General features: G+C 40.2%; 3 protein-coding genes across 14 annotated transcripts in view; 2 read left to right on the plus strand and 1 right to left on the minus strand.

Annotated features, from left to right (window-relative positions):
* Nf1 (neurofibromin 1) overlaps positions 1-22,431 on the minus strand; it is a 246,624-nt gene that overhangs the window by 49,509 nt on the left and 174,684 nt on the right. The window lies entirely within an intron of this gene.
* Evi2a (ecotropic viral integration site 2A) lies at positions 2,294-6,317 on the plus strand. Of its 3 annotated transcripts, XM_052755670.1 has the most exons (3): positions 2,294-2,521; positions 4,273-4,327; positions 5,071-6,317. In XM_052755670.1, exons 2-3 carry the CDS (start codon positions 4,285-4,287, stop codon positions 5,775-5,777), a joined length of 750 nt encoding a protein of 249 aa, XP_052611630.1. In that variant the 5' UTR covers positions 2,294-2,521; positions 4,273-4,284; the 3' UTR covers positions 5,778-6,317. The 3 variants fall into 3 exon arrangements, with proteins under 3 accessions (XP_052611630.1, XP_052611631.1, XP_052611632.1); XM_052755671.1 differs by lacking the exon at positions 4,273-4,327 and having other exon boundaries at positions 2,295-2,521; XM_052755672.1 differs by lacking the exons at positions 2,294-2,521; positions 4,273-4,327 and adding an exon at positions 4,334-4,448.
* Positions 10,914-19,849, plus strand: Evi2b (ecotropic viral integration site 2B). The gene is made up of 2 exons (XM_052755667.1): positions 10,914-10,996; positions 18,092-19,849. The coding sequence occupies exon 2, from the start codon at positions 18,108-18,110 to the stop codon at positions 19,470-19,472; it is 1,365 nt and encodes a 454-aa protein (XP_052611627.1). The 5' UTR covers positions 10,914-10,996; positions 18,092-18,107; the 3' UTR covers positions 19,473-19,849.

Here is a 22,431-nt window from a genome sequence, read left to right on the forward strand (position 1 = left end):
CAAGTTGAATTTTTTTAAGATGAAAGGAATATTTTAAGATAATAAAAGATAAAAGAAAAGACACAGGCTGGGCATTCCTACTCTGAAAAAAACTTTTGAGTGCCTCAGGATGCCAGGGTAGAAAATTCAAACCTGGTACTCAAAGCATAGATACACTAAGAGTGTAAGTCTGCCTTCAGTTATACGCATGAGGTGTATATGAAACAAATGAATTCCGTGTTCTGTGTTCACTACCACCCACCCAAAATCTCATTATATGTGTGTGTACATGTAAACACTGCAAAATCTGAAGGAAAACTAAAACTGTAAACATACGTGGACTTAAGTACTTTGGACAAAGGGTCTTTAGAATGCATGATGTGTTTTACATCACTCACTAGACAGACAACAGAGAGGAAAAACCAGCATGAAGTTTAAAAGGAGGAGAGACCAGCATGAATTGGTGAGTGGAAGCTATGTAGACATACTGAAGACTCAGTGGTGGAATCTAGAAGAAAGTTTAAATTTAACAAGAAAGAGAAATCAGGCTTGATGAGAGAGGTCAAATAAAAAACAGGTATATTATTGGGCCCATACAGGGAAGTTCTGAGAGATGCAGATGGAAAATAAGTGATGGCAAAACTATGAAGGGACCATTAAAGGCCTTATATTTTGCTTGGTCACTGTTATGTTCTGTGGATGACCAGTGTCAGAGCCACCTGTCTGTTTGCTAAATAAAAATAAATGGTGGTACCAGCATAGACCTACTAAACATGAATAAACATGGCATTTTTGTTGTTTTAAAACAAACTTCCCATCTTATATAAGTATTTTGGAATCACTATTGAAAATATGGGCAAGTTTTTCAATTTTTAGTAAGAAGCGAGGAGCTGGAGTTTTGCTCAGTTGGTAGAGCACTTGTCTAGTGGATACATGAAGGCTTGGGTTCAATCCCTGGCATTTGAATGTGGTGCTACAAGCCTGCAATTGTAGCACATGAGGAGAGGGGAGGATGATCACAAAGGCAAGGTCATTCTCAGCTACATAGTGAGTTCTAGGCCAGCTCTGACTACTTGAGAACCTGTTTCAGAAAACAAACAACAAAAATGTTCCAAGCCATCACGGAACTTAACGAAACTGACTGAAAACGGAGAGGAGGTCAGAAAGATGGCTGAGCAGGTAAAGGTGTTAGCCATGCAAACCTGGTGACCTCAGAACAAACAAAGCTAGAAGAGGTGAGTGACCTCACGTAGATCCTCTGATCGCACAATCGTGCCACGGCACACACATGCAGCCTCTCCCCTGCCCAGCCCCAATATCATGTATACATATACGTAGTAATAATAAATAAAAAATGTAAAATAAACAAAGAGGGTTGAGGATAGAGCTTTGTGGTAAAATGCCTACCTGGCAAGCATGAGATACTGATCAGTCCCCAGTAACACTCATAAAAATAAATTAAAAATTTAAATTATGTAAATTCAAAGCCCCCCCCCCCCCAAAAAAAAAAACCCAGGGTTTCTCTGTATAGTTTTGGTGCCTGTCCTGGATCTCGCTCTGTAGACCAGGCTGGCCTCAAACTCACAGGGATCCGCCTGGCTCTGCCTCCCAAGTGCTGGGATTAAAGGCGTGCACCACCACCACCCAGCAAATTCAAAGTTTTTTAAAGAAATGAGGAAGTGTACAATTAACTCAGTTGGTTAGTGTGGTACTCATTTAAAAAAAACAATCAAAGAGTTATAGCCAAGAAACATGAAGAACTTGGAGCTAATACAGATGTTTAGTAGTCTAGGTAGAAGTAAACCCAAGAATCTGAAAGGATCCAAAGTGTGATATGAACTGAGAGGCTCTGTTGTAATCCAGGTCTCTGCTCTCATCTACAGAGCCAAGGAGCTCATTGGGGCAGCTGTTTTCACAGAAGACAATGTGATCCATTCCAGACATATCTAATTCAAGGTGATGCCAGATGGACTTGTGCACACACCACACCCTGCAAGCATTCTCTGGTCCAAATCACTGTTGCAGTTCCCAGCTTGAAATGTCAGTTATGTGTGTGACTGATTCTCCTATCTGACAAATTCCTACAAGGACTCCACATTTATGTTTTTAAATCTGTCTGTGGTATAAAATAAAAAGTATAAAAGTGACTTCAATGCCACATTAACGATGTCAGCACATAACTTCCATTGACTACTACTCATTTCAAAAGCAGATAGCAGGCATGGGCAGCGAGCCGAAGGTCAGAGGAATGAAGCAGGAACCTCCCCGTTGTGGGGGTGGAGATCCGCTCTACAGAGCTTCTTGTCATCCCAGGGCCGACTAGATCAGTCGGGGCTTTTGCCTTCCCGCGTGACATGTGCTTGAGTTGCAGTGGAAAGGAAATGTGTCATCTGTGGTTTGGTTTTCAAAGTGGAAAGCTAGCTGTACGCATCCTCTTAAAAAACTGCAGATTTCAGTTTCCTAGTCTCCAAACTACTCTACTTTAAGTAAGAAAAGAAGAAAAGAAGTGGTTTATTAAATAAAGATTGTGACAGCATTAAAGGTAGGTCATACATGTGGCTTTTCTCATCCCTTTTCACTCCTAACTTTGTTCAGATTAGTGTTGAGGACATGTTTTTTCAAAGATGTATAAATCTAACAAAGTAGAATCGTTATGTTTTTCTATCCTACTATGGAAAATTATGTAAATAGCATAATCAATTAGAGCTAGGAATATTAATAATTATTAATGTGAAGTTTTAAAGGAGAATGCGGAAGGACCTGAGTATGGACTCAAATGAGTTGAACAGCTTCAATTGTTTTTTTGGTTTTTTTTTTTAATTAGAGAAATACATTTCTTTTTACTAGAGCTTAGGCAGTATAAATGTGACTAAAAATGATGAGACAAAAAACAAAATAAGAAAGCCAAAACCTTGCTAACCCAACCTGGTCTCCAGGGCATAAAGCAGAGATTTGGAACAATCCTCTGTTCTTAGGCATCTGTGAGCATAAGAGAAAGTCTCATTTTGTCAGCCGCTTGTTTACTGGGGCATGGCAGGCACATCTGGCGGAAGACAATCAACAGCAGGCCTATTGTCTGTCCCATGGTACACTGCTAGCATGTAGAATACAGTGATTTATACTGCACTGTGACTGAACTAATGTGATTAGAACAACATACTTGAAGTCACTGTAACATTGAATGCGTAAAGCTACTCTGGTAGAAAAGGATAGACATTTCTTAATAACCCAATTTAAAGTGCTTCTTTTTTGTGAACAACTCATAAAGTATCCAGAGAATCCTATCATTCAACTTGAAGATTGAAGCTGAATACTATTACATAGAAGTCAGTGTACTGTATCTTGAAGCATCTACCAATAGTTATAATCCCAATAGTGATCTGGATCCCACAACATTAGGCACAGGTTTTGTTTTTCCCCCTCTCCACTCAGTGTAAACTATTAATTCACAAGTTACTTTACAGTTAGCATTATTTCTATATGTTATTTTTGTCTGTGCAACTTAACACACCTGTGAGCCTCAATTTGTGTGTTTCACTAGCATTCAGATATTGTTTAATGGCATATACTATCCCACAGAAAACTTCCCTGCTCAAGGATGACTGGCAGAGTGGCATCTGTGCCACTTGGAGTGGTTTAGAAACAGAGTCTCAGGCCCTACCCTAGACCTGAAGAAAGACTCCCTTCACACATTCAAGTTTGAAAACATCTATAAAACACACAGGGTTCTTAACAAGACAATTCCATTCATTAAGTCTTAGAACAATCTAGTATTTGCTCTAAGTCTCCTCACATTTATTCTCTGAATAAAACACTGTCTCAAGAGTTGCTGTGGAGAACTGCCATAGTATTATAAACACCTTAGCTGGGCCTGGTCACACATGCACACATGAATGCCTTGGATCCTAGGACTCAGGAGGCAGAGGCAGGCTAATCTTTTAAAGCAAAGAAACTCACTTCACTAAAGGTACTAAATGTCTCTTGCTGTACCTGAGACAGAAATGACAGTCCCAGTGAGATCTCTAAGCAGATGGCCAATAACAGGAACTAAGAACAGACTTTGTCCTTTTATGTACTGGCTTCTAGGAAGCTGAGCCCAAAACAGAATTTCAATTTTTTTTTTGGGGGGGGGTATGAGTGCTGGGCATGCACCACCACACGGCTGTACCCTGGTTGTTGAATCTCAGTCTTCTAATGTGAAGACGAGCCGCTCACAGCCAGCCACTGTGTTCTAAGACCCCAACAGTCAGCTGACCAATTTTTAAAAATTTTTCTTTCTAATTTCTTTTGCAGATTTGTGTCAAAATGAGGGTGTGGGGAGAATGCCAGTTATACAATGACAACAAAGGTAGCTGCTTTTTGTAGAACTCTGCGTCCAGAAGAAATCTTCTGTTCGTCTTGATTTCTAGGTTGAGAGGACAATTCTGCCTCTGCTATTTGGAGAGTCACTGTCAGCTAAGGCACTTGAGGTGGGATAAGCATACAAAGCCGCATTCACAAATGCCAGGACTAGATTCTAAGGCTGCTCTAATGTCCCAACAGCACTTCCAATTCCTACTTGATGTACACTGCTTTCAGTCTCTACAAAACACCCCCTCCCTCCCCCACAAAAATGCCACTCGCAACTTCTTTTTATACTTGAAACAAAACTTTCAAGGCCAAGTTCTCCTTTACTTCAAGATGAGGACGTGCAACTCAGAGGGTGGACATTTCAGTAAGAAAGAGTCTTAAATGAGGAATCATAAACACAGAAGCAGAAGCAGCTGCCTCCAAGCTGAGGTCTATGACACATCCTTAATAGGAAGATATGTAAAGCTATGGTATACAGTTAAAAATGGTTAAGAGATATTTGTAATGCTAACTTACAGCATCAAAATGTACAACAAAATTAAAATGTTTATATATAATCTAAGAACAGGAATGGGAATCAGTTAAAAAAAAAATGAAAGGAAAAACTTCAGTTGGGAAGAATCCAATAGCAAATGATAGGCATGGATTTCTCATTCCCCCGTGCTACCCATAACTCCAATCACTCCACTCACAAGCCACTATTCTCCCACAAACTAATGATTGCTATTGCTATCTCAACAGATACCAGTGTACCCGTGGGCATGGAGCACACAGGACAGTACCTTTACCTTGTTTTCCTCTTGACAACAGTGTGTTCCTTGTCTCCAGGAACAAAAGCAAACTACACACATCTGTGGGCTAACAACATCACTGCTTGGGGCTCTGTTAATCAAAACAGCACGAACACACATCAAAGGGAGAAGAGCACAGCCCCTGCAACCCTGGCAGCAGCGGATCACAGAGTGAGTTCTACAGACACGCTGGTACCATCTCCCACTGTGTCTGCAGCCCCTACATCTACACCGAAGCCCTCCGGACCCCATGTCTTCAGAAACAGCTCTCCAAGCACAGCGATCGTTGACAGCACAAGCAAGAGTCATGGGGAAACTTTTCAAAAGGATGTCTGTGAGGAAAACAACAGCAACATGACCATGCTGATTTGCTTGATTGTAATCGCTGTGCTTTTCCTTATCTGTACCCTTCTATTTCTATCAACTGTGGTTCTGGCAAACAAAGTCTCATCTCTCAGAAGGTCAAAACAAGTAGGCAAGCGCCAGCCTCGGAGCAATGGTGACTTTCTGGCAAGCAGTGGGTTCTGGACTGCTGAATCGGACACTTGGAAAAGAGCGCAAGAGCTCACAGGCTCCAAGCTCCTGATGCAATCTACTGGTGTGCTCACAGCTACCAGGGAAAGGAAGCATGAAGACGGAACTGAAAAACTCAACTAGGCCACGCGTTTGGAAAGGAAATGCAAAGCAGCAATGAGGAGGGCTGGGCTGAAAGCTGGCTGCTGGTGTTTCACACCAATGTTCAGAAGTCTGATCAAAAAATCTGATGTGCTGAAGTTACTGAAAACTGCATTTCTGTTTTACACTTCGTATTTTTTAAAAAGTAAATAAAACAACAGCAGCTGAAGAAACTAACAGAAATAACAAGAGGTAACTAAATACTCCTGTTCAGCAATAGGTGACCTCTGTCTGAATGTACTTGAATTGGACGAGTTCTATTAAGTCCTTAGAGCCAAGCAGATGCCATAATGCCTAGAAGTCAAGTTCCTGATATGTAGAATTGAACTGTGTAATGCAATAGTACGTTCTCACTGGATGAGGTAGAATCCATACATACCAGTTTGTATCTCAGCACAGCTAACGTTAGGTTATTTCTCTTTACCTTTACATATGGCACAAGACAAAGTGCTCTGCTACTATAAATAATAAATTAAAACTTAAATTTTGTACAATAAATGAAAGCTGACTGTGTATCTTGCATTTACGCTGTCCTAGAATATATTACAAAAATAAGAAAAACAAAACAACTAAAATAGATGAGATTCACATCGACAGCAGAAGGCTACATATAAATAGATTTTTAATTGTGTGTGTGTGTGTGTGTGTGTGTGTGTGTGTGTGTGTGTGTGTGTGTACATGTGTGAGCACAGTTGTTCACAGAATCCAGGTAATCCCCCTTTGGAGCTGGAGTTACAGGTAATTATGAAGCACCTGATGTGAGTGCTGGGAACTGAACCCAGGTCCTATGCAAGAGCAGTATGCTCCTTTTTAAAAAGATTTAGAGACTATTTTTATTTTATGTGAGTGTCTTGCCTGCATGTGTGTTTGTGCACCACATGCATGCAGTACCCTTAGAGGGCAGAAAAGGGTGTCGGATCCCCTGGAACTGGAGTTATAAACAGTTGTGAGTTGCCAGATGGGTTTTGGGAATAGAACCTGGGTCCTCTGTAAGAGCAGCAAGTGCCCTTAACTGCTGAGCTATCCCTCCAGTCCCTCTTGATTAATCATTCATCCTGGCTACATACCAGAATCAAATTGGGGGGGGGGGGGCATTTCGAGACAGGGTTTCTCTGTGTAAAAGTCCTGGCTGTCCTGGAACTCAATTTGTAGACCAGGCTGGCCTTGAACTCACTGAGATACGCTTGCCTCTGCCCCCTGAGTGCTGGCCACAACTGCTCAGGCAGAATCAAATTTTAAAAATGTAATACCAGTACCTAATTCCTATCTCCTACTTCTGATCACAGTTACAATGGGCTAAGTTCCCAGTCAAGTACTGGGTGTTTTTTCCTAACTAATTAGATGGTATTCTCCTTGACTATCACACTCACTTTTGTCAAGTTCTGTTACTTTAAATATCTAGGTTACATCTTTAAATAAACCATATGTTGAGGGGCACATGACATCAAGTTTATTTGCTTTCTTAATGTGTATGGGTGTTTTGTATGGGTGTATGGGTTTTCTACATGTGTGTCTATGCACTACATGTGTGCCTGGTGCCCACAGAGGCAAGAAGAGGGCATCAGATCCTCTCTGGGACTGGAGTTATGGAGTAAGGTGCCGTGTAGGTGGTGGAATTCACTTGGTCCTCTGGAAGAGCAGCCAGTGCTCTTAACTGATGAGATCAACTTTCTAAGCAATTTACTACTAGCTTAAAAAAAAGAGAAGCTCATCCCCTAAACAGTAAATCATAATATTACACCAGATAAAGCAAAATGTCAACAAAATGAAAAAGTCAAGTATGAGAAACACAAAGATCAGGGTACACCACTATCTTTATTTCTCTTATTATTTCTTCTTGTTTCTTTGTTCTAGTTCTTTTGCTTTTGGGGGCAAGTGGGTGGAGTGAGGGTTTTTTGTTTTTGTGAAAGGGTGTTCTGTAACTCAGGCTGGCCTCAACGTCACTATGTTTAATGATCTCCAAGACATTTGAGCCTCCTGCTCTACCTCCCAAGTGCTGAGATTACAGGCATTCATCCTCAAGCCAGATTCTGGTTGTCTTTTCAAGAGTAAAACAGCCCAGATTGGACACGACTATGGGCAAAGCTCCCATTTCATGCAAATTAAATATCTGAGGTTGAGTGGTAGAAAGATAACTCAGTTATCTTCCTTGAGATAACTGTTATAAACAAATACTTGTCAGAGGAAATTAAAACAAAACAACCTTTTTCTAAAGGCAAGAAAGTGACTAAGAAATTACTTTCATATTAAACATATTGGTCAAATATTTTCAAACAAAACAGAAGACTTTTATGTACTACAGGAATATTTAAAATTTATTACTCAATACTTGGTTTTTAAGCATATATCCTGAGAATGATGCCTCCTATTATTAGGAGTTTATGAAAAAGAGTGGTTAAAGATGTCTACAGCTTCAAAATTTCCTAAGTTAATTTTGAACAAAACCATTTTTATTTTCTATTCCTAGATATAATGATTATCATCTTAGCCTAAAGATTTAAATGTAAACTAAAAATATCAAATTAAGTCAAGTGGTGGTGGCATACACCTTTAATGCCAGCACTGGGGAGGCAGAGGCAGGCAGACCCCTGTGAGTTCAAGGCCAGTCTAGTCTACAGATCGAGTTCCAGGACAGCCAGGGGTACATAAAGAAATCCTGTATAGAAAACAAACAAACAAGCAAACAAACACTACAGTAAAAACTTTGTAACAACAGGGTGTGGTGGTGGCACAAACCTGTAACCCCAGCACTTGGGGGCTGAAACAAGGAGACTGAAAATTCAAGACCAGTCTAGGTCACATGATGACACCCTGTCTCAGAAATAAACAAACTTTCTCCCCAAATTAAAAAAAATTGCTTTGTAACATTTTTTATTACACTCTGTTATTCTTTCTGTACCAAGTTGTAAGTCTCTTCAAGTTAAGAACTAAATCATAATAATCCATGTTCCTTAGCAGTGACCAGGGAAAGAGTCCCGTGTGTGGATATTTACTGATCTACTATACCACGCACCGAGAGGCATTTATATGTATCTAAATCCCACAATAAGTTAGGGGTTAGAGTCTCTACTTTTCAGATGAGGAAGAAGACAGGAGAAGCTTGCTTAGGGAGACTTTCATCCAGAGAGACTCACACTTCAATTACTTTACTTAGTCTTTTTTTTTTTTAAATGTAATTATTTTTCTTTAAATTATACAACCAAGTAAAAAGTCCACACACAGAATAATATGACTTTTAATAAAACTGTCAGATTTTCTATTACAGTAGTCTCAAAGACAAGGCTCCCCCCCCCAAAAAAAAGACCCCACTGAGTAACTGTATCATTCTAGAGGTAGTAGTTACTGTAGAAACAGGGTAGGCAAAGAAACAGCTAGTGTGAATGGAGTCAATGACACACAGTGACTAGACACTTTAAGGCTGGAATCTAAGAATATTCAGTCACACAGTGAAGATCTAAGACAAACGGGCTTCTTACCACAACTACCCTAAGATCAGCCAACCCTTCTCTCTTGACCGACCCTTCCACGAAAACAGTCACATCAGAGGGCGCCAAAAGCGGCAAGCACAGGAAACCGCCCTCCAGCTGTTGCTAATGGCCACGGCTGTCACTGTGTGGCTTGGTCTTCTTACTCTTGTTCTTCTTGTCCCTCTTCTTCAGCCCATCCATGTTAGCTCTCAGGAGGTTGGAACAGGCCATCTGAAGCTCACTCACATCTTTGGAACTCACCACGGTGCTGATCTTCCTTTTCCCATCGGTGGCTCTCAACAGATACTTGTTTTCTACAGGCCCGAGGCCCTCCACAGAACTCTTCCGTGGAGTGGGTTTGGTGTGACCATCATACTTCAGGGTAATGAGCACGCTGCCCAATGACCGGCACTGCTCACTCTTGAGCAACACCATCCTGGTCTCCGCAGGTTCCAACTCCGCCAGCAGAAGTCACTCTGCTTAGTCTTTTCTTATTTAAAGAAGTTTTGGGAGACTGGAGAGATAGCTTAAGTGTTAAAGGGTGCTTGCTATTCTTCTGGAGGACCCGAGTTCAGTGTCACCATCTGAGGCGAGGCCGCTCACAACCAAGGGCAGCTCAGTTTCAAAGGATCCAGCATCCTTTTCTCCGGCACCTTTTTCTGGCCTCTGGGGGCACCCACACATATGTGGCATACATATACATAAAAATGAAAATAGATCTTCTTTTTAAAAGAATATTGGGGGCTGGAGAGATGGCTCAGAGGTTAAGAGCACTGACTGTTCTTCCAGAGGTCCTGAGTTCAATTCCCAGCAACCACATGGTGGCTCACAACCATCGGTAATGAGATCTGGTGCCCTCTTCTGGCCTGCAGGCAGACATGCAGGCAGAATACTGTACACAAAATAAATAAATAAATCTTTAAAAAAAAAAAAAAAAAAAAAAAAGAATATTGGGGCTAAAGACAGAGCTGTTGTCTAGTGAGTGGTGTTTCCTTGTGAGCAATGGATAAGATGATGCCTCACATGGTAACCAGTGCATCTTAATACTATCTCCTTGTTGGCAACACCCAAGTAAGGTGCAGGCAGAGCACAAATCAAAGTATAATTAGGTAATCTCCAACAATTTGACTTTGGTATTTTAGTATTGCGGGTTACGCATAAAACCTCATACATAGCTGGGCGGTGGTGGCGCACGCCTTTAATCCCAGCACTCGGGAGGCAGAGCCAGGCGGATCTCTGTGAGTTCGAGGCCAGCCTGGTCTCCAAAGCGAGTTCCAGGAAAGGCGCAAAGCTACACAGAGAAACCCTGTCTCGAAAAACCAAAAAAAAAAAAAAAAACCTCATACATACAAGTAAACACCACTCACTTCTTCTAATAAAAAATCTCCCTTTGGGGAGCATCTAGCTATAAAGCTCTCCTTAGAATACATGATTTCTCGGCAGGACTCCATCCTAAGAATTTAGATTATGTAATCACCTGACTGGAGAGTAACGGATGTTTATTTACAAACATCAGTTAAAAGCACTTAAGTTATATAGACCGTTTCAAAATCCGCTCTGTTGAAGGAGTACATTTCTTAGTCATTTTGTGGCTTATTGCACTTCCTGTAACTGCTATTGATAAACTTCCTCTGCTGCAGAAACCATTTCAGTGTGCTAGAGGATCATTTATAATCTGAACCACCACCATGTCCCGCTAGAACAAGAGTCACATTCTGAGAGAGGAGCTATCAGGTAAGAACACCTGACAAGGCTGTTTCATTTCATTTTTGCTCATCTGAAATTGATTTTAAAAACCAAAATATTATTAGTGTTTTACAGTTGAATTCAGCTCTTGACAGCTTAAAGATGTCTACAGAAGGTTTTTTGTGGCTCTGCTATAAAGAATTTTAAAAATTTATATTCAAAGTTGATATTGTCTGAAAGATTTTCATCAAGTTTTTAATATTACCAGCCCTTTTAAGTTTATTCAAGTCAAAGCATTTGTTAACATTACTTTAATAATTTAAAAAAGCTAAGAGCTAAAAATAAAATAAATTCCACGACTGAATTTATAACCTTTAAAATATTGTTTAAGAATTCTAGAGCTGGGCCTCTAGGTCAGTGGTGAGCTTGCCCGACATGTGCAGTGCCCTGGCTTTGATCCCCAGTACCACAAAGGAGGAAAAAAGAGTCTCATTTACTTTCTATAAAGACTTTCTTCTCATACAGATTTAAATGATCTAATCAATTTATTTTTTCCTTTTTTTGTTAAAGTTAAGGTTTCTATATGTAGACCAGGCTGGCCTCTAACTCAGAGATCCTTCTGTCTCTATGTCACTAGTACTAGGATTAAAAGCATGCACCCCCCACACCCGGTCTAAATTATTTTTGTTTATCCCTTTTAGTTTATACACTATGAATGGTCACCTTTATTTTGACTTAACTTAAAAAGAAATTAGATGAATATTTATCATGTATTTTTTATACAAAGGGAATTTTATATGTAAGTAATAATTATGACATATAACTATTACATATCATTTATAAAGCTCCATTAGGCAAAGCTATTATGATAAAATGGGTATGCCAATATTCACATCATCCATGTGCTTATCCTACAAACTCTGAACTTACCTTTTAGTGAACAATATAAAACACAAAAACAGCCACAGAAAAAATATTTTGTAAGAAGTCGTTGCCGGGCGGTGGTGGCGCACGCCTTTAATCCCAGCACTCGGGAGGCAGAGCCAGGTGGATCTCTGTAAGTTCGGGGCCAGCCCGGTCTACAGAGCAAAATCCAGGACAGGCACCAAAACTACACAGAGAAACCCTGTCGTGAAACCCACCCACCCCCCCAAAAAAGTTGTTAATATATACAACAGATATTTGCCTTGTGAATAAATGGACAATTACAAATCAATAAAATGCATGGAGTGTTCACAGATTTGTAATCCCAAGGAAAAACATTTTGGAAGGGGTTAGACTCTATTTCAACACTTCATCAACATAGCTTTCCCTTTTAGCAGTGTGGTTTGATTTTTTTTTCTTTTTCTTTTTTTTTTTTTTTTGGTTTTTTTGAGACAAGGTTTCTCTGTGTAGTTTTGGTGCCTGTCCTGCATCTCACTCTGTAGACCAGGCTGGCCTGGAACTCACAGAGATCTGCCTGGCTCTGTCTCCCGAGTACTGGGATCAAAGGCTTGCACCACCGCTGCCCGGCTGAAATTTTTTTTTTTTTAAGCAATGTATGTTACATAGGCTGAAAAAATAAAGATGTTTTAAAGCTCAGATTTGTCTGAAACAGGGCTAGTCTCAAGTAATAGTTTCTATGTTTTCAACAAGTTCCTACATAATTCTACTTAGAAATATATGAGTAATTTTGAACTTGCTAAATATAAATCTGATGCCTTTTAAGGCTCAATCTTTTAAAAAAAAAGTACCACAAAATACTCAGTAAACTGTAATTATGACAGTTTATATGCTAACCATTCAAAACTCCTAACCTGTTCACAGCAACCCCTGTGACTCATGTGGCATTTCTTTTCCTACCCTTCATGTAAACCTAGCTCAAAAAGTTATTCACACAGCCCCAGAAACTTCCAAAGAGTCTCTTTCCGGCACAAAGCGTTTCTCATGCCGAACTCTACAAAAGGCTCCTGCATGTTACAGAAGTCAAAGGTGCATGGTTCTGCATTAGTGCCACTGCTTAGACCTGTGACAGCTTGCCAATTAACCAACTCCCCCTCCCCTCTCTCTCTCTTTAATCTGGAAGATGAAAATATGACAACCTAGGTCATGCAAATGGATCCTATTAGCCAGGAATTTTTTGGGTGTTCAGTAATGGCCATCTGATTAAAGATGACCATAAGAACACTACTTGGAATTCAAGATCAATTGCTTTTTCCTTTTATGATTTCAAAATTTCACTAGTTAAAGATAACACTAATATACTGTGTGTTTATCTCTTATATGTGTACTATAATTTATTTTTCCTGCTGCTGTTTTTGTTTGTGTTTTCTGGGGACAGGTCTCACTCCTGCCTAGCCTGGAACCCCCAAGTAGACCTAGTTGGCCTCCCATTCAGAGATCTGCCTGCCTCTGCCTCCCAGAATGAAAGGTATGCACCTCCACTCCCAGCTAGAATTTACCTTCCTGACATCTAAGTAACTGAAAGACACAATATTTTATCTGTTTGTTTATTTGAGACAGGGTCTCACTGTGTAGCTATGGCTAGTCTGGACCTCCCAAAGTAGACCAGGCTGGCCTCAAATTCAGAGATCCACTTGCCTCTGCCTCCAATGATGGAATTAAAGACCTGCACCACCATGCACAGTTCAAAGACAAAACTTTTGACGCAACTATCTACACTTGCCTTTTTTTCCTAAGGACTATTTTCCAAAGTTCTTCGATTCCTTATTAAAACGATGTATTTCGTATCATAGCCAATTGAACCGCATTAATTTTACTTGGGTGTTTCTGTGGTACTGGGGATCAATTCAGGGTCTTTGCATGAGTGGTAACTACTGTAGCTCTGCGCTGCACTCTCAGCCTGGCAGCATGGGACGAGTACACGCCTAACTCCAGGGAGCTCTTCTTCACTGTAACTGTGCTTAAATACTGACTCACAAAACAATGCACATTTCCCTCTTTAAAATTACATTTCTGGGGAAAAAAGGACCAAAATGACAGATTTAAACCTTAGGTGCCAGTCTAAAATATCGAGAGAAATATTGCTATAACAAGGTTCAGAAACCTGAGCAGAAGATTAAGGAATTGCTTCGAAAAGTCCTATATAGACTGCACACGTTCTTTGTAGCTGGCAGGCGTACTCTGGGTAGTATCAGGGAAAGGGAGGGTGAAGAAATCTTAAGGACCCTTGCAGCAGACAAGGGATCCTGGAATGACCTGGAGGGTCAGCTCCCTTTTGTTAACTCTTTGTACCTACACACAAGGCCAGTGATAGGGAGTGACAATTCCCAACAACCTCTCGACCCAGGTCAGTTTTTCCCCAACTTCCTTTACCCACTCCAGCAACTTCTTGGTAATTAATAAGCAACCACCATTTCCAACTATTTCTTTTCCTTCAGTTCCTTTTTCTAAACAACTGATCCTTTCCCACATATATGCTGTAAAATTTTTGTAGAACTTCTCTTTAGTGTTCTTTAAAATTTTTTTTTCCATTCCCATTTTCGGTTTATTCTAAATTTTTATCCCTTTTCTATCCCCTGCTCCAAATTCAACTGGTCACCATCTTTCTCTGCAGAAACAGTGTGCACTTTAGGTATACACCCGATACATAGTTGGCAAGTACATTTCATAACTTTGTGTATTATAGATAACAACACTGGCTTCTAACACCTCTGAAAAAGTCAGCCCCCCTCCCCGAAAGGATTAAATCCCAATTTTTCTTCTTTTTGTCTTGATGCTTCTTCTCTAGAGTATCCTGAACTGCTATAGTAAGATTCTAAAAGATTCTAGTATTCCGCTGCAGCAGATCCTACGAGGGTACACAGCTAAGTGAGGAGCAGGAGAAAGTGGTGGGATATTTGAAACCGGGTTTTGCTTTGACTACCGCTGACAAGTGGAAACCTAACACTGAAGTTTCTAACTTCCTACTGACATCAGAGGTGATGAACCTAATCAAACTCCGATCTTGCAGACTGAACTAGGTTTTATAATTATGCTCTTGTTTTGGCTAGTTCCTCCTCTATTTCCTTTTTCAGCTAACTAAAAAGAGGAACTGTATGGTTTCTTTATTTTAAGCAAAGTCACAAAAGAGGAAACATTTTTAGCTAGAGACACTTCATGGCCTATATCTTCTGATGCTTTAGAAAGTATTTTCTAAAAACATTTACAAAATGAAACCCTGAACATCATTTTCCAACCAAGCCTTTTTTGGGTAACCTATAAAAATTACTGTGTGGAACAGCATGAACGATGACCAGCTAGAGATGAGTCAGAGCCTCACATCCATGCCAAAAATTTCAAATGTTTCCCTTTTAAGAACCTTGAAAAAGGAATAAAAACCAGAATTTACTTAAATTTTATTTTCTCTGCTTATATTATGGTAGAAGTCTTAATAAAAAGTAAAAGTGAGCCAGGTGGTGGTGGTGCATGCCTTTAATCTCAGCACTTGGGAGACAAAGGCAGGCAGATCTCTGTGAGTTTGAGGTCAGCCTGGTCTACAGAGTGAGTTCCAAGACAGCCAAAGCTACAGAGAGACCCTGTCTCGAAAAACCATAACAATCAATCAATCAATCAATCAATCAATAAATGTAAAATGGCAAAGAACCAAGAGGCCCAGCACAGATTAAATATTTACTGAGCAACTAATGTAGAAGGTATAGGGAACCAACATAAGAAAACGTGAGACAGTAGGGGAATAGAAAGAATGGAGGCTTTAGAATCACATGGTCTTGGGTATAAATTCTCAGGTGTCATTAACAGTTACACCCCAGACAAACTGCTCAATTCATCCCAATTTGCTTCTGCGAAATGAAATGAAATGAAGTACATAAATCACAAATCCATGGCATATTCTACACTGGTATTTTCTTTCTTTGTTTCTTTCTACCTTTATGGATTTTTTTAAAAAAAATAATCTTGTTTGAGGTGATGGGAATAATAATAATAATAATAGAAAATGTGAAACAACATAATAAAAAAACCTCACAATTACTTAGGCAAAGGGAAGCAAGAGTGAGGTACATCCTAAGAAAGCAGCAAGTCAGTAAGAACAGAGGGGATTCAGGGAACAGCTATTTGTGGCTGTGGTCAGTTACAGAAAACTTGGTTTAAGAAGGGGAATTTAAATTGAGGTCTATGAGATGAAGATAGGTTCAGGCCAGCCTGGTCTACAGAGTGAGTTCCAGGACAGCCAGGGCTACAGAGACACCCTGTCTTGAAAAACAAAACAACCAAAACAAAACAAAAGACAGGTAGGTTCAGACATGTAGTCAGCAGGGAATAGGACTGGGCAAGAAAAAAGAACACATTTGAAGACAGTGAAAACTTGCATAATTTAATGTTTAGGAAGCATGTTAAGGAAGTTAAAGCTTAGTTGTAAGTTTTTCTTGAGACAAAAACTGAATTCTTACATGAAGCAGTAACCAGATCACACATGTTTTAAGAGTAATTAATCAGCACTGGGCAAGGGAATTCAAAAGCTGCTGTTTTAAATTTTAGGCTTCAAGCAGTAGAGAGAAAATACAAAGGAAGAGACAGACAAAGAAAAAACCTTATTTTTCTTGTAAGCCCAGGTCCTTCCGGCTCAAGCTTGTGATCCTAGCACTCAGGAAGTTGCGGCAGAAGGATCTCAAGTACAAGGCCAGCTCGGACAACACAGGGAGACAGTTTCTTAAAATACAAAAACAACCAACAACAAAGTTAGGAAGGGAGGGAAAAACCAAGAAGGGGCGCTATTTATCATCTACTATACATTCTACCATACTAGTGGCAGATGGATGAGGAAATAAATACTACTCAAATTGTCAAAATCTTTGATTATACCTTCAGAGTCATGGAAAAACTAGCTTCTTATATACACCAACTAGTATCTAACAGTCTGAGATTCTCCTTCCTTAATGTTAAGAACAGCACTGCTATTTCAGACAGCTGACACTGTGTCTGGTGATGTCCAGAACAAAAGCTCATTACACTCTGCGCTGACAACGTCAGCACAGGGCTCACTTCAGAGTGTGAGGAAAAATGAAGTGACCTTACATGCAGGGTTAAGCAGACAGTGTACAACTGAGATCTACTGCATCTCACAAAAAGACAGCGGCCAAGCCTCTATTGTGCCCTGCCGCGCCTGTGCATGCCTTCTGGGCGGGGAAATAGATGTGTGTAACTGGTTCTCATAGTAGTCTAAGATTTAGATCTCCTTCAACATCTCTGGGAAACCTTCCCAAAGTCCTCCCAGGCCAAGTCAGTTCCTCTCTTCATCTACTGAGTATGAGGAAACATCAAATCACTGTAATTACTTTTATTTTTTTTTGAGACAGGGACTCTCTATGTAGCTCTGGCTATCCTGGAATTCACTATATATATACCAGGCTGGCTTTGAACTCACAGAGATTGCCTGCCTCTGCTGGGATTAAAAGTGTGTGCTACCATGCCCAGCTGGGAAGTCTCTTTTTAAAAATATGCTGAATTTGCTGATTATGAGATACACACATGAAATGTCCACTAAAGAAGTTATATAAATGGACTCAGAACAAAGGAGCTGTAGGCTGGATGTGCAGGTTTCGTAGTTATGGCACAAGGGTGAGAGTGGAAACTTACAGAAGAGGAATAAAGAAAAGTGAAAGGCAGAGGGAGACTGACTAGTGGCTATCTATGTTTAGGAGACAGGAGAAAAAGAAGATAGGACTACAGTGACATGAAAGGAAGACTGGATTACAAGAACTACTGAAATGTTGTTGAAGGATCAGTCAAATGTGGTTAACAAAAAGACAGTACAGACAATAGTTCAAGGTGCCATGGTCACAGAGTGTTCTCCACTGAGGCAGAACCACTTCTTTCTAGGAACAGAGTGAACGGAGTGGAGAGCACATGGTATGAAACGAAGGAGTGGAATCTAAGGAAGCTAGAGGGGCTAAAAGGTTAAGTGGGGGGGGGGGGGGTTACAAAAGAATTAAGATTACTTTCCAGGAATTCAATGCTGTACTATGAACTGGAACATTACATTCTGTCAAGAATAAACCAGAGTAAATACTAACCAAATGCCTAACCACTCTATTTCAGGTAATGAAGAGTCTAATCTAATTAAACATTAGATGATAGCTAACAGTCTTTTTTTTTCTTTTCTCTTTGTTTTTTTCATTCTTTCACTATGAACTCACTGGTAAGGAGGAAACATTCTGAAATGGATTCCAAGTATTTCATCTTAATTTTGCTATGCCAATACCTTAACAACACAGTTTTCTCAGAGACAGAAGCAATTACAACAGAGCGGCAAACACAATCTACTCTACTTACATCATCAATGTATGTTACAACTAATTCTCAAAACACAGCAGGGAATGCCTTAAGTCAAACAACACAAGTCAACATTTCTTCTGGACAACAATTACTGCCTGCCAAAATCACTCCTGGACAACCAACACCAGCTGTTTATGTCTCTTCTACAGAACAAGTATTGCACACTTCTGCAAGACCACTTGCTTATAACATCACCAGACAAGCAATATCAACAGTCAACAACTCCATCCCACAAACATCACTACCTGGGTTCACTTTGGCAAATCAAACATCACCTTCTACCCATAATTCCACTGGACAACCACCAAGACCTCTTGTCTATACTTCCACACAACAGCCACGATCACCTACTCCTACCTCTTCTGGAAAACCAGTACTACAGACTGTTCATAATCAACCCATAAAACCAACACCAACTATTTATACACCTAGGACTAGCAACTCACCAAGGAACACACCACCATTCACTTCAGAACCAACGAGTGGCAAAGGAACAACCGCACATAAAACCAACCCCAATGCAATAGCTGCCATATTAATTGGTGCAATAATAATTTCTATGTTGGTAGCTATACTCATGATTATACTGTGGAAATACTTGAGGAAACCAGTTTTAAATGATCAAAACTGGGCGGGTAGGTCTCCATTCGCTGATGGAGAAACACCAGACATGTGTATGGACAACATTAGAGAGAGTGAAGGATCCACAAAACGCACATCAGTTGTTTCACTTATGACTTGGAAACCAAGCAAAAGCACACTGTTAGCAGATGATTTAGAAGTTAAGTTGTTTGAATCAAGTGAACACATCAATGACACCAATAACCTCAAAACTGAGAGTGTAAAAGATCAAATAAATGGTGTATCAGAAGACAGTGCTGATCGGTCAACAATTGGTACAGCTGTGTCTTCTTCAGACGATGCAGATCTGCCCCTGCCACCTCCCCTTCTTGATCTGGATGGGAACCTATCTGACAAGCCCACAATGGTAATTGTATCTCCTCTACCAAATGATTCTACCCATTTCCAATCATCTCCAGACAGTCTAAATCAAGCATGTGAAGATCTTAATTCCAATATCAAACAGACATTTCTGCCACCCCCTGACTCTAACCTGCCTATGTTAGCAGTAGATTTTATAAACACTCAAGAGTCTAACCACGAGACTCAGTGCCAGGAGTTCTCTACTCCTGACTTCCATCAGGATCTTACCGACTCACTGCCACCACCACCTCCAGAGCTGCTGTAAAGTGACAGCTTTCTTTCTAGCCTGTCCTCCATCCTGAAATGACTCCATCCTGTTCCTGCTCATGGTACATCACACGTAACATGACAACTAGCAGCCGACTAACTTCTGTTTAGGACCTACCTGACATCTGAGTGAAGCTCATGTACACGGGTAGATTATTACAGTGGTATAATGACCAGCTATAGAACTTATTTTTAAAGCAGAGTGCCTTTTATATATGTGAATGACACATATGTCAATAACAGAACCATTTTGGAAATGTAATCTATATATACTTATTGTTATCCAATAGATTTTTTTCCTTGAAAAGCTGTATATAAACTTGTGTTGACTAAATAAAATTTTGTTTTTTAATCTCAAAATTTTGGGTATAGTAGAAATGAGAAGTTTTAAATAGTCTAAGTTTTAATACTTCAAATACTAAATAACTATTTCAATTTATGGGGATGAGAAATTAAAATATATGTCTAAGAAGAAGTCATTTCCAGTTTTGGTTTTACTGGAAACATACAGACACAAAATCATATTAAAACATGAAATCAGAGTGCTGTGCTGGGGAACATTTACTCTGAAAAAAATGAGGACCTATCAAAAATACACAATTTTTCTTTCTTTTTTTATAATTAAAATTGTATGTGTACAGTGCTTTACCTGGATGTATACATATGCACCATATATATGCCTGGTGCTTGGGGAGGTCAGAAGACGACACTGGGCACTGGGTCCCCTGGAACTGGATGGTGTTACTGATGGTTGTGAACTGAGATGTGGGTACTGGGAAGCGAATCCGAGTCCTGCAGGAGCAGTAAGTGCTCTTAACCACTGAGCCACTGCGATTCCTTTCTTCTTCTCCCCTCCTCCCAGTCTTCTTCAAATGACACGGTTTTGACTTCTTTTCTACGCTGGGGACCCAAGGGTGAATGTGCAAGGAGACAAGTGGCCTTTGGAGGTTGGAGGACAACTTGCGGGAGTTGATTCTCTCCTTCTACCCCAAGGACAGAATTCAGAACTCAGGTCATCAGACCTTGACAGCAAGCACCTGTTGTCTGATATTTTGATTGCATTCTGACAAGAAAATGCTGCTGAACTCCTTTATAAACTGACGTGGTATGTTTCTTGTTTCTTGCTATATATTTTATACTTACTTTATTTTATAATTTTATTTTTATTTTATTTTTTGGTATTTTGAGACAGGGTTTCTCTGTGTAACAGGATGTCCTAGAACTCATTTTATAGACCAGGCTGGCCTCGAACTCACAGAGATCCATCTGCCTCTACTTCCTGAGTGCTGGGATCAAAGGCATGCAACACTACTGCCCGGCTATACTTCCTTAAAAACCACTTTTTAATCTAGAAATGTTAAAAAAAGAAAACCCTGTATGTGTGCATGTGTGTGTGTCCCAATATGAAATGCTAAAATAAAATCCTTGTGTGTGTGTGTATACCTGTGTGCGTGTGTGCGCGCTCTACCCGCCTGTGTGAGGGTGTTTGTGGAGGCCATAAGAGGGTGTCAGATACACTGGAACTGAGGTCACAGGAGGTTGTAAGCCGTCATCTAACATGGGTGATGGGAACTCAACTTGGGTCCTCTAACGCAGCAGCAAGCTCTCTAGACTGTTGAGCCATTGCTATAGTCCCAAGCACCCTTTTTAAACACAGAGGTTCAACTTTACACCATCACTTGACAATTGATAGGCGTGGGCACAACTTTTGTCAAAATAGAGGGGATAAGTGGGTATTGGTCTACTTTGTGCAGCCATCAGTGAGACTACATTCTTTTCCTTCTTATTCTTAAGTCCAAAGGAAGAGAATTACTTAGAACTCAAATTTTGGGACTTTTCAGAATATAATAAAGTATTCATTTGTAACATTAGTGTTCAAATACTAAAAAGACCATCTGGTATTAAACAAGCAGCCTCTTGGAGTGGAGTTTTACTTAATTATTATAATTATTATTTTTGTTTTCTGAGACCAGGCCCCTCTATGTAGCCCTGGCCTTTCTGGAACTCTCTATATAGACTAGGCTTTTCTAAAACTCCCAGAGATCTACCTGCCTTTGCCTCCCAAGTGCTGGGATTAAACGTGCCTGACCTAAGTGTTAGTTTATACACTCTACTTGTCTTATTTCTTGAAAGCCACTTCTTACTTACAATTAACACTTTTGTTTGCAGAAACACCCAGTAGCTACTTACTTCAAGCATGACGGATTTTCATCCTATCACGCTGGTTCTCTTCTGTCGTTCACACTAAACTTTCTTTCATGTGTCTTCAAACAGCATTTTAAGGCTAATTTACACAGCAATACACAGGAATTCTGAGAATTTCTTGTTCTTTAAGTATTTTGATTAGAATAATGAGGTCTAGCAGTCCGTGTATGAAATGCCACAAGTCATCAAAACTCCTCATTTCACATGAAAGAGCCCCCAAAGGCTCCTTCCAAAGTTTTGTTTCTTTCAACACCTTCTTTCCTGATCTCTTGAAAAATGGCGATCAGGAAATACCTCTTAGATAAAACAGGAGTTAATGGAGGAGCTGGAGAGATGGCTCAGCGGTTCAGCGTGCTTGCTGCTCTCCGAGAGACCCAGGTCCAGTTCCCAGTACCAACAGGACAGCCCAAACTGTTCATAACTCCAGCTTCACAGAGCCAACGCCCTTCTTCTGACTCCACAGGCACCAGGCACACAAGTGGTATACACGCATACATCCAGGTGAGACACTCATACATATAAAATAAAAATTAATAAGATGTATGTATTCTTAGAGCATGTATGCATTTTGCCTGCATGCATGCCTATGTACCACTTGTGTTCTTGGTGCCTGCAGAGACAGAAGAGGGCACTGGACTCCAGAACTGGAGCTATAAATGCATTGAGCTGCCATGTGGGTGCTGGAAACTGACCCTGAGTTCTCTGTGAGAAAAAAGGGCTCTTTACTGGTCACTCATCTCCCCATCCACAAA

This window comes from Peromyscus californicus, unplaced genomic scaffold (assembly GCF_007827085.1).
Source record: "Peromyscus californicus insignis strain IS unplaced genomic scaffold, ASM782708v3 Scaffold_3__1_contigs__length_106647218, whole genome shotgun sequence".
Taxonomy (NCBI): Eukaryota; Metazoa; Chordata; class Mammalia; order Rodentia; family Cricetidae; genus Peromyscus; species Peromyscus californicus.